This window comes from Carassius auratus, chromosome 28 (genome assembly GCF_003368295.1).
Source record: "Carassius auratus strain Wakin chromosome 28, ASM336829v1, whole genome shotgun sequence".
Taxonomy (NCBI): Eukaryota; Metazoa; Chordata; class Actinopteri; order Cypriniformes; family Cyprinidae; genus Carassius; species Carassius auratus.
In genome coordinates, this window is record NC_039270.1 from 20,840,715 (window position 1) to 20,854,858 (window position 14,144).

The window sequence follows — 14,144 nt, forward strand, 5'->3', positions numbered from 1 at the left end:
ATTTACAAGAACAATCAAATAGTACAAGAACAAAAATAAGACAAAAAACTGAACAGAAAAAAAAAATCTTTATTATTCTTGGAAGGTCTGTAATGACTCGCCTCATCATCTTCCTCCTCCGCTGCCTCCTCCTCCTCCTCTTCCTCTTCCTTCCTGCACTATCCAATGATGTTTGATAGGGTGTCTGAGATTTTTATTTTTTCCTTTTTTTTTCGGCGCACACATTTTTTAGCGGATACGCATTTTCGTCCACACAGATCTGGCGTTTTGGAAGAGTGAAATGGATGTTTTGAAACCGAGGGAAAAAATAAAATAAAAGAAGTCTCCATGTGGATGAGGCCGAAGAAGTAACGGGTACTTACGGTTATGGATAGAAATGTAGCGGAGTAAAGAGTACAATATTTGCCTCTCAAATGTACTTGAGTAAAGTCATGAGTACTCCCCAAAAATGATACTCGAGTAAAGTACAGATCCCTCAAAATTGTACTTAAGTACTGTACTCAAGTAAATGTACTCCGTTACTGTCCGGCTCTGTATATCATGTTAATATATTGCCATAGTTAAATTCCATAACATGCCAATTACATGTGATCCCAATTTCACATGTACGCACATACATAAGTTCTTGCATAATTTTTTTAGTTAATTCTTAGTTTTTGCCTTGTTATTAAAAAAAATGAGCTAGGCATCATGTATGACAGTCAAAAATGGGATATTAGCTACAAAATGACCAGATCCTGCCATTAGCTATATAGAAGACATATCTTGTATGTATAGGACTTATATGTGGATATGAAGAAGCAATACAGGATACCTATATTTCCTATATATGCACAAATATGCACCTTAATTTTACATATATGTGACACATATACGCATATATACAGTATATATACGCATATATGCAGCATATATGTGCATATATGCAGCATATAGGTTTCATATATCCACATATATCCACATATAGGTTCTTTCCATGTGGGTACACACACAAATTCAATATAAACAACAAACAACACTGTAACACAAGTGTAACAAATTGACAAAATTGAATGAACCAATTTGGGGAGTGGGATTAGACTTTACATAGGATAATTTACATGTTTACTTTTGTGATGAAAGATTTACAAGAGTTGCATAAATTGCATAGACAACAGGCTTTTCGATCATTAACTGATAATTTTGTTTAAGCTTGCACAGATGAGAGCTGACATGAGATTGTGACCATGATTTCACCAAGTACAACATGTTCCTGGATCAACATCCTTATTGATCGTGGAAATCGAGCATCGCGTTAGTTCAGTCAGGCCATGTTAGTCACGCTTGCATCAGCTGACAGTCAGCTGTTCCTGACGTGAACCAATCCAGTCTTGACACCTATCACCTGCGGTCTATTTAAATTCCCATTATTCAGTGTCACTTCCATCGCATTGCTGCTTGCAATTAACACCCTCCACCAACCCCAAATCCACCAACTGAACCTGTAATCCGATCTAACTTGTTCTTTCTTTACAGTGTCTTCATTGGAAGCAGTCTCTATAACATTTTCTTTACAACCCATGTAATTGTGAATTGTAATTATATATGCTTATAATGGTTCTGTTCTGTACCCCAGGGGGGTTTGTCTTGCTGCTCTCCCCGCTCTGTCAATGCATGGCTGCATGGACAGGCGTGTGGAGTGTTGCCCAGAACATAACCATACCGCCAACACTAACTGTATGCAATTATAATTGTCATAAATATACTTGACGGAAGTGGTCCTGATTGAACAACATTTCAATTACTTTTCCGGAAATATCTGTTTTAGGCTTACAATTAGGGTTAGGTGCTTCTACACCCTTGTTAATTAGCATAATTTAGGAATAAATTATTGGTAGGGTTAGGTTTAGGGGTAGGGATTGGGTTTAAGTCTATATTTCTGGACAGTAATGTTGATCCAGGATCAACAAAAGATGTTGATCCAGGAACATGTATTGCTTGGCGAAATAACAGTGACCGACATGAGACGTGGAAAAAAGGCCTGACTGAAATAAGTTTCTACTGATTTAGAATTTTCATGTTAGAATATAGATGGGTCATGATGGGGTCTTTAAGGCTTATCTCTTTCAAAAGTATCTTATATTACAGTACACACTGGCCTGAAGTGAAGTGATGGAGAGAAGGGAATAGAATCAGGAAAGGTCCTTGAGTCAGAATTTAAATTTAGGTCATTCAAAGTGCAACCAAACTAAATGTCTTAGCATTGCCAGGCTCTGAAGTTATCAGGCAGAAAAGTGGTCAGGCAGGCATGGGTAAGAATCCAGATCAGTCCATGGCTAATCAAATCTCAGGAACTAGGTGAGAATCATGTTCAGTTAGGGAGAGAGATCATGCGAGGGGCAGAAAGCACCAACAAGGGACTCAGAAGGTCATCAACATAAGAGCAGTCCAAAACTGGTGGGTTCTAGAGGGAAACAGGTAACCGCAAACTGGGCAAAAAAGAAATACATGAGCAAAAGAAAAAAAGAGAGAAGTTAAAGAGAAGTTAATCATTGAATTCACAGACTGGACAAGATAACAGCTAGTTGAAAACCACTACTGTAGATGAAGATTGTAGACATACTTCAAGACTGAAGACTGTATGTTTCTTCTAAAAGTGCTTAATCAGAAATTATTTTTTGACGTTGAACCAAGAAACCTTTAACCAAGAAACAAATAACAGAAGATGGAAAAAAAAAGTGAAAGTGACATTCAGCCAAGTATGGTGACCCATACTCAGAATTTGTGCTCTGCATTTAACCCATCCGAAATGCACACACACAGAGCAGTGAACACACACACACACTGTGAGCACACACCCGGAGCAGTGGGCAGCCATTTATGCTGCGGCGCCCGGGGAGCAGTTGGGGGTTCGATGCCTTGCTCAAGGGCACCTAAGTCGTGGTATTGAAGGTGGAGAGAGAACTGTACATGCACTCCCCCCACCCACAATTCCGTCCGGCCCGAGACTAGAACTCACAACCCTTCGATTGGGAGTCCAACCCTCTAACCATTAGGCCACGACTTCCCCCTGTGGAAATGAAGTATACTGATTCTAATGTCTCTCTTTTCATCCAGAGGAGATCTCTAAGCACAAAGGTCCTCCAGTGTTCACCCAAGCTGAGAGATATAAGATGGTGCGAGCAATCAAGTGGGTCGATGAGATCGTGGAAGGAGCTCCATATGTTACTACGCTTGAGACTCTGGACAAATATTGTTGCGATTTCTGTGTTCATGGAGGTCAGAGCCCAAACATAATAACCATGTCTAAACTGTGCTACAACATTGTTTTTTTTTTTTTTTTTTTTTTTTTTTAGGGACAGTGCACAATTTAGACAATTGCACCAGAGTTAGCTAACAGCTAACTTGCATCTGTTGTCCCTGGGCAGGTAGACAAAACACAAAAAAAAAAACTCAAAACAACCACTGAACAACAAATACACTACATAGATTTACAAAAATACATATTATCCATCAATTCAAACTTGATAAAAATGGTTTGATATACACCAAATACAGAAAATACAATGCAATCATTAGTGGCGACACTCTTGTGCTAATTTTAGCCAAATTTTGAGGCTGGCTTTAAATACTGCTAAACTTCCTGAGTTTCTAATGTTTGTGGGTATTGAATTCCACTTTTTCACTACTTTAACAGAGAAGACGGATTGCCCAATTGTTGTCTTTCTAAAATGCGTTACCAAATCACCCCTAGTTGATGCTCTAGTTCTACTGGCACTGCCACTGCCAGATAAAACTATGCATCCTGTAAGAGGAGGGGGTGCAAGATCATGAATAACTTTAAACATTAGACATACATCTGAATAAAATAAGAAATTATCAAAATTGAGAAAATTATATTTTTTCAGAATATTACAATGATGATAATCCTTAGGTTTTTTTGTCTAATACTTTTAAAATGTGTTTATAAAGTGAATAAATAGGCTTGAGCGTAGTCGCTCCTGCCTTTGACCAGGTTGTTATACAGTAAGACAAATGGGGAAAAATCATTGTGTGTACTAAAAGGTTTGCAGCAGACAGTGACAAATTATGTCTAATACTCTTAAAATTGTTTAGATTAAACTTAACAGTCTTGATGACCTTACTAACTTGTTTTTTGAAGGTCAAATTTGTATCAATTATGATGCCTAAATATTTAACATGTGTCACAGATGTAATGACTTCACCGTTAATTAAAATAACAGGATTAACTGAGTTATTAATCCTCACTGTAAAATACATGCCAACTGTTTTACTTAGATTAAGGGTCAAACATGAATTTGCCAGCCAATCCGACATCTTACTCATCGAAGCTGTCAGTTTGGCTGCAGCGTGTTCTTTAGATCTTGCATGGGTAAAAATCACAGAGTCATCAGCATACATCTGGACGTTAACATCTGGACATGTTTGAGGGAGGTCATTTATATATATACAAAATAAAAGAGGTCCTAAAATAGACCCTTGAGGGACCCCTGAAATACAGTTTGCAAATGAGGAACACTTATCACCCACTTTTGTACATTGTTTTCTGTTATTCAAATAGGATTCCATCCAGGAATAGCAAAAACAGTCCTTGGTGATGATTCAGTTAACCATGACTCTGAGATAAAAATAAAATCTAAATTGGAGTCTATCAGCAAACCTTCAAGTTGCTCAGTTTTTGACACAATGCTTCTGAAATTCAAATGTCCACCAAGCAATCCTTTAGGTTTGAGTCGTTTGTCCCTCAAGGCTATAAAAGCCTTGTGGGTATTAAAGTCAGTATGAATATGAGACCCACAGGACCATGACGTTTTGGATTACTTGATTGACCAGATTAAATACACTGTAAAAAATAAGTGTAATTTTAACTGTAAAATTTTGTAAAAACGCTACGGAAAAAAACTGATAATAGGTTAACAGTAAGTTCCCGTACTATATACAGGGAAAAACTGTAAAAGATCTAACAAAGCATTTAATGTAAATTTACAGTAAAATTCTGTTAATTATACAGCTTTTAGAAGTAAAAAACGAACAAATCAATGTATAATTTACAGTCTAAAACTGTAAACTGATATTCCCAGAATTCCCTGCGTGACACTCCACGTTTGAAAGTATTTTGTTTAAATAATCATGTTTTTAAATAGTTCTTGTTATCAGTTATGTACATTTGAGCTTTATGTTACATCTTCTGTTGCTTAATGAAAGTTTTTTGCATTATTTAAGTATCACGTGTGTTACCATGATGGTGTTTTGTGTTTCCATAAATGTGCACCTTCTATATGTTAATATATACTTCTGCTTGTGGTGAAGCTACTTGTGATGAGCTTTGATACTTCATGTGGCTTTCTCTTATACAGTACCATCTTTATTATTATGGTGGTTGTCAGTATTTTCAAGGTACAAAACAGATTTAATTTTGTGTGTTGTTGAATTTACTGGTTTATATTCACATTTTCTTGTTTGTAAATTACAGCTTTATATTGTAAAATTAACAGTGTTTGACGTAAATGTGTTTACAGTTTTCTGTATTTTTACAAAATTATTCTGGCAACCACAGCTGCCAAAAAGTTTTTGTAAAAACAACAAGAAATTTTTTACAGTGTACATACATACTACACACATTTATACTAAAAAGATCATACATTTTTAGCTCTACAAAGGAAGTAATTACTAAGTAATTACCTACGTACCTACTTTATTACTTTATTAGCTGTTCTGTTCAGACAGTGCTCCTCTGCACAACTTGAAGTCCAGGTAAAAATTTCAACAATCTATTCATGTTCATCTGTTTGTGTGTACTACATTTAAGTAAAAAACAAAGCTGAATGGTTCTAGAGCATCACTACTCTCTAAAGAAATATAGTTTTCAGTAAATTGTACAGTAACTTGTTTAGTCTTGGTCCGCCATGCACAGTATTTTGGGCACAGTATTCAATGCACTACTTCACAGTAGTTCACTTATGCAAGCTTTATTATGACCCAAATCAACTGGCCGTGTCTCCTCAGATGACATCACTCTCACTGTGGATGGGAAAGACACATATGACGAAGTGAAGAAGTCGGGCAGGTACAGGTAAGGCCATTCACACCTCTGCTGCTCATGCTGCTAATGTTTAGTATGGTTCTTATTTAAAGTGGATTTTTTTCAGAGAGTGCAAGAGAACCCAAGGTGTGTCCACTACAGACCTGGTCGGTCGCATGCTGCTTATGACCAAAGCTCATCACAGCAACATGGTAAGGCCCGAAACATACTCAAAATATGTAAATGCAGAAGGCTCTCACTAGACAAGCTTGATTTCAAACATGTCAGACCTCAGTTCATAATTCAAGTACATGTTGGGTTGTAACACCCAGTTTTATGGAAACAATTACAATCATACTGTTTTTTACCATTATTTGTTATAATGTTCATATTCACCCTACTTTAACTTACTTATTAATGCGAGTTTGCTTGTCACTTTGGCATCATGTTTACACCATTGTCACCTCCACATTATGTCCGTAACTCTCTCACTGGTATTGAATTGGACCTGATCATAAAAAGTAACTGTTCAAAGATCTGTTCGAGTTTTTAAAAAAATATCTAGAATACTGATTGTTTGTCATGACACAGAATTACAAAAATGCACATTAAGTATGTAAATGCTTACAATACACCGGCCAAGCATTCACATCTACTTTTGCATACTTGTTTAGGGTTTGTTTCTGATATGTCTCTAGTACTGTATGCTATAATTACACATTGTCTAATTGGACATTCATTTCTTCCTTTCTTTTGTCTGCAGGGCAGATCAGACTATCAACAACACACAGACAATTTTGGAAGAGTGAGTGTTTTATTCTCTTTTGGGTTGTTCTTGTGGTCTTAATATTTTTTTTTCTAAATGTTTTGAAGTACAATAGAGAGGATTTCTTTGGTAGTTTGGTTATAATAAATTATTCTGCCAGTACTACAGTAATGAATTAATTTGTGTGCAAAACCATATTGCCATAACCAAATCAGCATGGCAAGCCTGCCATTATGATTTTGCAGGTATCTGTTTTTTTTGTTGTTGTTGTTGTTGTTGTTTTGAAATACAAATGCCAATAGGGAGCTGTCACGCTGTCTGGTCTCTGTTTCCCTGAGTCTCAACTAGTGGTCTCACTTCCCCATAGGCACCTCACCGTAGGCACTACAATTCCCACAAAGCCTTGTCCCTTCATCACAGTAATTGCACTCCTGTTAATTGCAATCTTCACTTGATAGTCATTACCCTGCCTATATTAACTGGTCTGTTTCTGTTTGTTTTCATTGAGTCCTTTCTTTCCGTCACCCAGTTTCCTCGCCATCTTCCGAGTTTCCTGTTCCAGTTCCTATTCCTGTTCCATTCCTTGTTTGTTTGTTTGGATTGATTTTTGGTTTTGACCCCTGCTTGTTGGATTCTGATTTGGATTACCCATTTGGATCTCTCGTCTTCTGTGTTTCCCTGGGATCCGATTGTAACAGGAGCCCAGAATTCCATAGTATAAATAATATAAAATTGATTAGTCATTCTCAGATCCCCCTCTCCCACCTACACTGTAAAAAATTTCTTGTTGTTTTTACAAAAACTTTTTGGCAGCTGTGGTTGCCAGAATAATTTTGTAAAAATACAGAAAACTGTAAACACATTTACGTCAAAAACGGTTAATTTTACAATATAAAGCTGTAATTTACAAACAAGAAAATGTGAATATAAACCAGTAAATTCAACAACACACAAAATTAAATCTGTTTTGTACCTTGAAAATACTGACAACCACCATAATAATAAAGATGGTACTGTATAAGAGAAAGCCACATGAAGTATCAAAGCTCATCACAAGTAGCTTCACCACAAGCAGAAGTATATATTAACATATAGAAGGTGCACATTTATGGAAACACAAAACACCATCATGGTAACACACGTGATACTTAAATAATGCAAAAAACTTTCATTAAGCAACAGAAGATGTAACATAAAGCTCAAATGTACATAACTGATAACAAGAACTATTTAAAAACATGATTATTTAAACAAAATACTTTCAAACGTGGAGTGTCACGCAGGGAATTCTGGGAATATCAGTTTACAGTTTTAGACTGTAAATTATACATTGATTTGTTCTTTTTTTACTTCTAAAAGCTGTATAATTAACAGAATTTTACTGTAAATTTACATTAAATGCTTTGTTAGATCTTTTACAGTTTTTCCCTGTATATAGTACGGGAACTTACTGTTAACCTATTATCAGTTTTTTTCCGTAGCGTTTTTACAAAATTTTACAGTTAAAATTACACTTATTTTTTACAGTGTAGGATTGTTTACTTGCTTTTCTGCTTTGCCCTTTTATTCCTTCTTCTGCTAGCATTCACATGCCTCTGCCAAGTTGGGACATAAAAAAAGCTTTATTGTCTTCACAGTCCATAATCAGAGACTGAGCCATGAATGGCACCTCTGTTTCTGAGTTTAACATTGAGTAAATAATTCCTAGTCATTGAATCCAAATGGAGAGAGAAAAGTTCTTTAATGTCCCAAGACCTTCACTGGTAGTGAAAAAAAAAACACCCATTGCAAAGGACTCAGACTTGACTTAGGTGCAGATGCACTGTATGTCTAGAGTGCTGACTACAATGTTATGGTTTTTCAGTCATTATTGTGTGCTCTTGACATCAGAAGAAGAAAAAAAAATGCTTGTTGGCTTATTCAAAGGGCCGCTGGTTTAACACATCTTCTTGGCCCTAACAGAACCACCAAAGTGCTCTTATCATTCATCATGGTCTTTATATTGTGTTTGAGTAGAATAAATGTATTACTATATAAAAAAGTGCATTATTAGCAATGATTAGTTAAATGTTTAATTATTAATATTTATTGTTGTAATATTTGTTATCATTTCTGTACTGCTCACCACAGGGTCCTAAAGGCCACAGTCCCTGGACAGGAGTGTCACAGTTCCTGCAGACGTCCCAAAAAATCATCCAGTTTGCCTCAGGAAAGGAACCACAGCCAGGAGACACAATCATCTATGTGGCTGGAGCTTTTGACCTATTTCGTATCCTTACCTGCTTCGACAGTAATAAGAGCAACCAAAATTTCTTCCATTAAAAACAAAAGAATATAATATTATTTAAATCTTTGGAAAAAAAAGGGAACTAAATTAATTTCTAAAAGAGATTTTAAACAATCTGGTGGAGTTGTAGATTGTCAGTAAATAACAAATTATGTGTCTGTTCCTCACACAAATTTTATTGACTTCAGGTGATTGAACAGACAGAATGAATGACAGAAGGGTGAATTTTTCCTTGTAAGATAGAGAGTTGGTGAGCATTGGCTACTCACAACATCATCAAGAGGTATTACAGCTATTACACTACTGAAAATAAAATAACTTGGATACAGGACAGGTCCCCCTTTTATAAAAAGGTATAAAAATCACTTTTATGTAAAAAAAAAGAAAAAAAAAGAAAAAAAAAGGTATTTAAATAACCTCACTGGGCCATTGACAGTGTTATTACGGTTACTCTGTTCATTCTCTTATCTATTGCCATTTTTATTTGGCAGACTGGGAACTTCATGTTAAATGCTCTGCAGAAAAAAAAAAAAAAGTTCTTTCAAATGCACAGTGTGTGAACATTCTGAAGGATTAAAGCAAACAGCTAGCACAGAATATAGATTCATTATGCTGTCATTCTTTGACATTTAAAAATAATGAATCGACAATTGTTCATTTTATTTAGAGTTTTTACATGGGCTGCATGTGCATTTTCTGAGAACATATGAGTAAGACAATATTCATGTTGTCCTCTTTACCCTGATGCAAATCAGATATTGGCCATGTGGATTTCCTGGATGCAGTGTCCCAGCTTTCAGAAAAGCCATATGTTATTGTTGGCTTGCACTTTGATCAGGTAAGCTGAATACAGGAAAATCTTAGAAATATATTTAAAATAAAAATTTTCTTGGTTGAGCACAATGCTGATTGTCTTTCAAAGAACATAAGAGAATAAGAGAAGGAGAAAGAGGAACTGCATGTTTGTTTGTTTTTATTATTATTATCATCACTTTAGGAGGTGAATCGTTACAAGGGGAAAAACTATCCAATAATGAACATCCATGAGAGGACTCTGAGTGTGCTGGCCTGTCGAGTGAGCATTAATCTTTTGCATTGCAGTTAATCCCCATTTATGTCTTGTTTTATATAAATAGCTTGATATTAATTAATTTCTATATTTTGTTTTCAAATCTCCCAGTATGTCTCTGAGGTTGTTATAGGAGCACCCTATGCTGTCACAAAAGACTTATTGGACCATTTCAAGGTAAATACTCTTCCACTGTTTTAAATTTGATTCTTGACTTTTTGTCAGACTTGATTAAGAGTTGGATAGAACACTGGTTTTTGACCATCAGCATAAAAAATGTGGCCATTAGTCATGTTCACACAAATGTTTTTAGCATTAACAAATATACCTTGTATAACCCATAAAATGATGACAATTAATTTTCTGTTACAATTATAAAATTAATTGCATCTACTAATTAAAACTAAATGTTACAGTAAATAAAATAATTTTTACATTTATTTTCCAGAGGAACTTTGTGTAGAGTTGTGTGAAGACTCACCCACAACCTCAGATAAGAGGACTCTGTATAAATTAGCTGATTTGAGATTAAGATCAGACACATTCTTAATTTGTGGCCACAATATTTTTTTCCACATGTCAATCTCTTTTTTTTTTTAGAGATGCAATTTGATTTGATTTGCGACCATGATAGGTCATGCAGCTAATTTCATAGATTTTATTCTAATTTACTTCACACACTAGTGATTTAAAAAGTTTTTCTAGTAATGTATTTATAATACTGTTATAATGAGGTATTCAGGGTTTGGAGTAATACACTGTCCCCATGGTATAGGTAGACCTGGTGTGCCATGGAAAAACTGAAGTGTTTCCAGACAGAGATGGATCAGACCCATATGCTGTAAGTGTCATGATAGGATAATTATTCAAAATTCTAACACAATACACTTTTATTTCATAATCTGTGCTTGTTTTCTGTGCACAGGTACCCAGGAAAATGGGAATATTGCGAACAGTGGATAGTGGAAACAGTCTTACCACTGATGTCATTGTGCAGAGGATCATCAAAAACAGGTGTTATATTAAGCTCTGACCTGTTAACATGCAGGAAGCCACTGGTGACCACTTTCTTTGTTTACTGTCATTTGCAGCATTTACTTAATGAATGCAAAGGGTACAATATTGTTAAATGAGCACTGGAATAAAAGCTTCATTTGACTTAATTCTTCTTTAAACCTCTTGATCTCACAACACATAAACATCCACATTTCACTAACCACATGGACATTTTACTGATACTTGCCACCAAAGCACACAGATTGCAAAGTTGATTCTGTCTAATTTGTTATATATTGTTTTTTAAAAATTGAAGTAACACAGATTAATTGATCTTGCCTGCTTTGAGACAAATGTATTATTAATGATTGTTCAAGAAAATTAAATCTGTTTTCAAATAACTGATGAGTATGTAAAAGGATGTGCTTGTGGGTGTGCGATTTAGAGATAATCACCAAATTTATAATCAAACAATATAAAAAAATATATATTAATAATTTCATCTAATAAAATATTTTATTTATTGTTAGTATATATATAGTATAGTATATAGTAGTTTCTTTCTTCATTCTATCTGGTTTCTTTTTATTTATTATATAATAAAAAAAAACTTGCTATGTGTACTGCGTTAAGCTAACTGCGACTTGTCATAGCACTTGCATATCATTGCTCTGTTGATTTTGATTGCTTCCATTTTCCTCATTTGTAAGTTGCTTTGCATAAAAGCATCTGCTAAATGACTAAATGTAAAATGTAAAATAGTACATACTTTGCTTAAGCAATTTTAAGGTGTGCTTTTAGACCTGCTGTATCTGACTTCTTAAATTTGTAAATATTCTATGAGTGAAAATGTTCAATAACAATAAAGTTTTATTTTGTTGGTCACACCTAAGGTGACTTTTAAATCTAAGAAAAATCATTCAGTATTTCTTTTACAGTAAATTGTAATGGACAATCACGGTCAGGAATGATCAATACAATGCTCACATTATTCCTTCATTTGCCTACCAGGCTGCTGTTTGAGGCCAGAAACCAGAAAAAAGAGGCCAAAGAGATGGCGGTAATCCAGGCCATGAAGCGACGAGAAGAAGACAAGGCTAAAGAGAGAGCGCAGGCTGTGCTGTAGGGAAGAAAAAAAGTTCATCAGAGACTAACAAAACCCAGTACATGCAGTTGACTTTTTTCTAATGTGTCCAGATTTTGGACTTACATACCGTCAGAATACCAGCAGCTGAGAGCTCCTTTTATTGACGAATTAGCATGTGTTGTCTTGGGAGCATCTGCTTTTGTGAACCACTCTCGCACTCTCCACCTGAAGGACCAATTCAACATTTCTTGAAGGCAGTGGGCCATTTCCATCAGATCTGTTTACTAAGTAAAGAAGTAGGCTGGAACTTGTCCTGCACTTTGCTGTGTGCAGGATGTTGCCACTCTGGTGACCAACATGACCTACGTGGCCTTTACCTCCACATGTAACTCCAGAGTTATTCTAACCTTTGCTTGGAAATCAACACTCCTGAAGATCTGAATTCATCAGAAAAGCACTACAGTCTGCTGTCCTAAAACACTGTATTAATTATAAAGATTTAATATTTATCTGTCATTATTAATGGCTAATCCTCATATGAAGTATTTTTCATTGTAATATACAACAAAGTGAATCGTTCTATTAAAAATATATGAAAATAATAGTTAAGATATGGTGTTCATCAAACTTGCATTTTAATATGTTTTTTTTTATGTTTATGTTTTTGTTTATTATAGTTTTTGAACTTAACCATTATAACTAGTCAAAAGGATATACTATATTTCAGGAAGTTTTTGTTAAAAGTTCCCAAGGGTATAGTTCACAAAAAAATAAATAAATAAATATTCACTCATGGTATTCCACTCAAAAGTACCATAAAAGTTGATATGTCTTGTACTTTATTTTCCCAAACTTCTTCTGTTAAACAAGAATTTTGTGTGAGAAAACAGCATGAAATGTTAGTCTTATTTACTGCTAACGTTTACTGCCACAGTTCTCAAAATTTATTGTGGAAAAATTAATTTAAACTTGCTAACCTGTTGTCAGGATCAGCAGGTGAAAATGTCACGTTCATTATTCACTTTTGTTTTGGGGAAAATATCACTTCACCCTGTCTGCCTAACATATCCTGTAATTCACAGAAGAATTTGAATATTGATTTAAAAGTACATGCTAATTTTGTTTTGTGGTGAAATACTTCCTTTAGGGTTTAAAGAGGTTTAAAGTTTCTGTTTTAAATGTATTAAAAATTAAATTATACTACATCTAGTTCTTAGAGTGAACATGCTGATCAAGAGTTAGTTCCTTGTTTTCTATTTTATTTAGAATGATTTTGGAAGGCAATTTGAGATCAGCATGTTAAGCTGAGCCACGTTATACACGAAGACAGACATACACTCCTTTACAAGTCTGCATACAGTTTTGAGTTTGTTTCTTATGAAGGTGTGTACACCATACCCAAAATTACTTGTGCAGAATGAGTAACCAATTATAGCCACAATAGGTCTTCCTATCAGTGGAAATATGTGTAAAATTCATAGAAACCACAATGGACTGAAACCAACTCAACCTGTTTTGATGTGCTGTGATATATAAAGTGTATAAACCTCAATCATGGAACCAACTACTGTCTAAATATAATGGTTTCAGGGATTATATTATTTTAAGTCAACACTGAACTGACTTACATTGTTTTGTTTTCATGTACAATTTTTAATTATATTAAAATATAAAAGTTTTTTTTTTTTTTTTTTTTTTTAATAATAACCCACTGTTTTTGTTAACATATTAGTCAACTTGAAATATACTGGAACTTAATTTTTAATTGAACAATTATTAAAGTTACTTTCTGATTTTGGGAAATCAAATGAAAAGTTTATTTTATTTATTTGTTTATTTTTATTTCTGATAACAAAACAGGAATTGATAACACGGGATCATAATAACTGATATCAGCTAATCTCCTTGTTTAGTTTT

At 34.7% G+C, this 14,144-nt stretch overlaps 1 protein-coding gene across 2 annotated transcripts in view; it reads left to right on the forward strand.

Moving 5' to 3' along the window:
• Positions 1-13,928, forward strand: part of LOC113047107 (ethanolamine-phosphate cytidylyltransferase) — a 29,933-nt gene extending 16,005 nt beyond the window's left edge. The window contains exons 3-13 of one of the 2 annotated variants that reach the window (XM_026208381.1): positions 3,097-3,258; positions 6,007-6,073; positions 6,150-6,234; positions 6,786-6,827; positions 8,919-9,057; positions 9,831-9,913; positions 10,073-10,150; positions 10,256-10,321; positions 10,920-10,985; positions 11,070-11,158; positions 12,152-13,928. In XM_026208381.1, the coding sequence (XP_026064166.1) occupies positions 3,097-3,258; positions 6,007-6,073; positions 6,150-6,234; positions 6,786-6,827; positions 8,919-9,057; positions 9,831-9,913; positions 10,073-10,150; positions 10,256-10,321; positions 10,920-10,985; positions 11,070-11,158; positions 12,152-12,266 (992 nt within the window). In that variant the 3' untranslated portion in view covers positions 12,267-13,928. The remainder of the gene's footprint in view (positions 1-3,096; positions 3,259-6,006; positions 6,074-6,149; positions 6,235-6,785; positions 6,828-8,918; positions 9,058-9,830; positions 9,914-10,072; positions 10,151-10,255; positions 10,322-10,919; positions 10,986-11,069; positions 11,159-12,151) is intronic. The other variant, XM_026208382.1, reaches the window with a different exon arrangement.
• Positions 13,929-14,144: the final 216 nt, after the last annotated feature.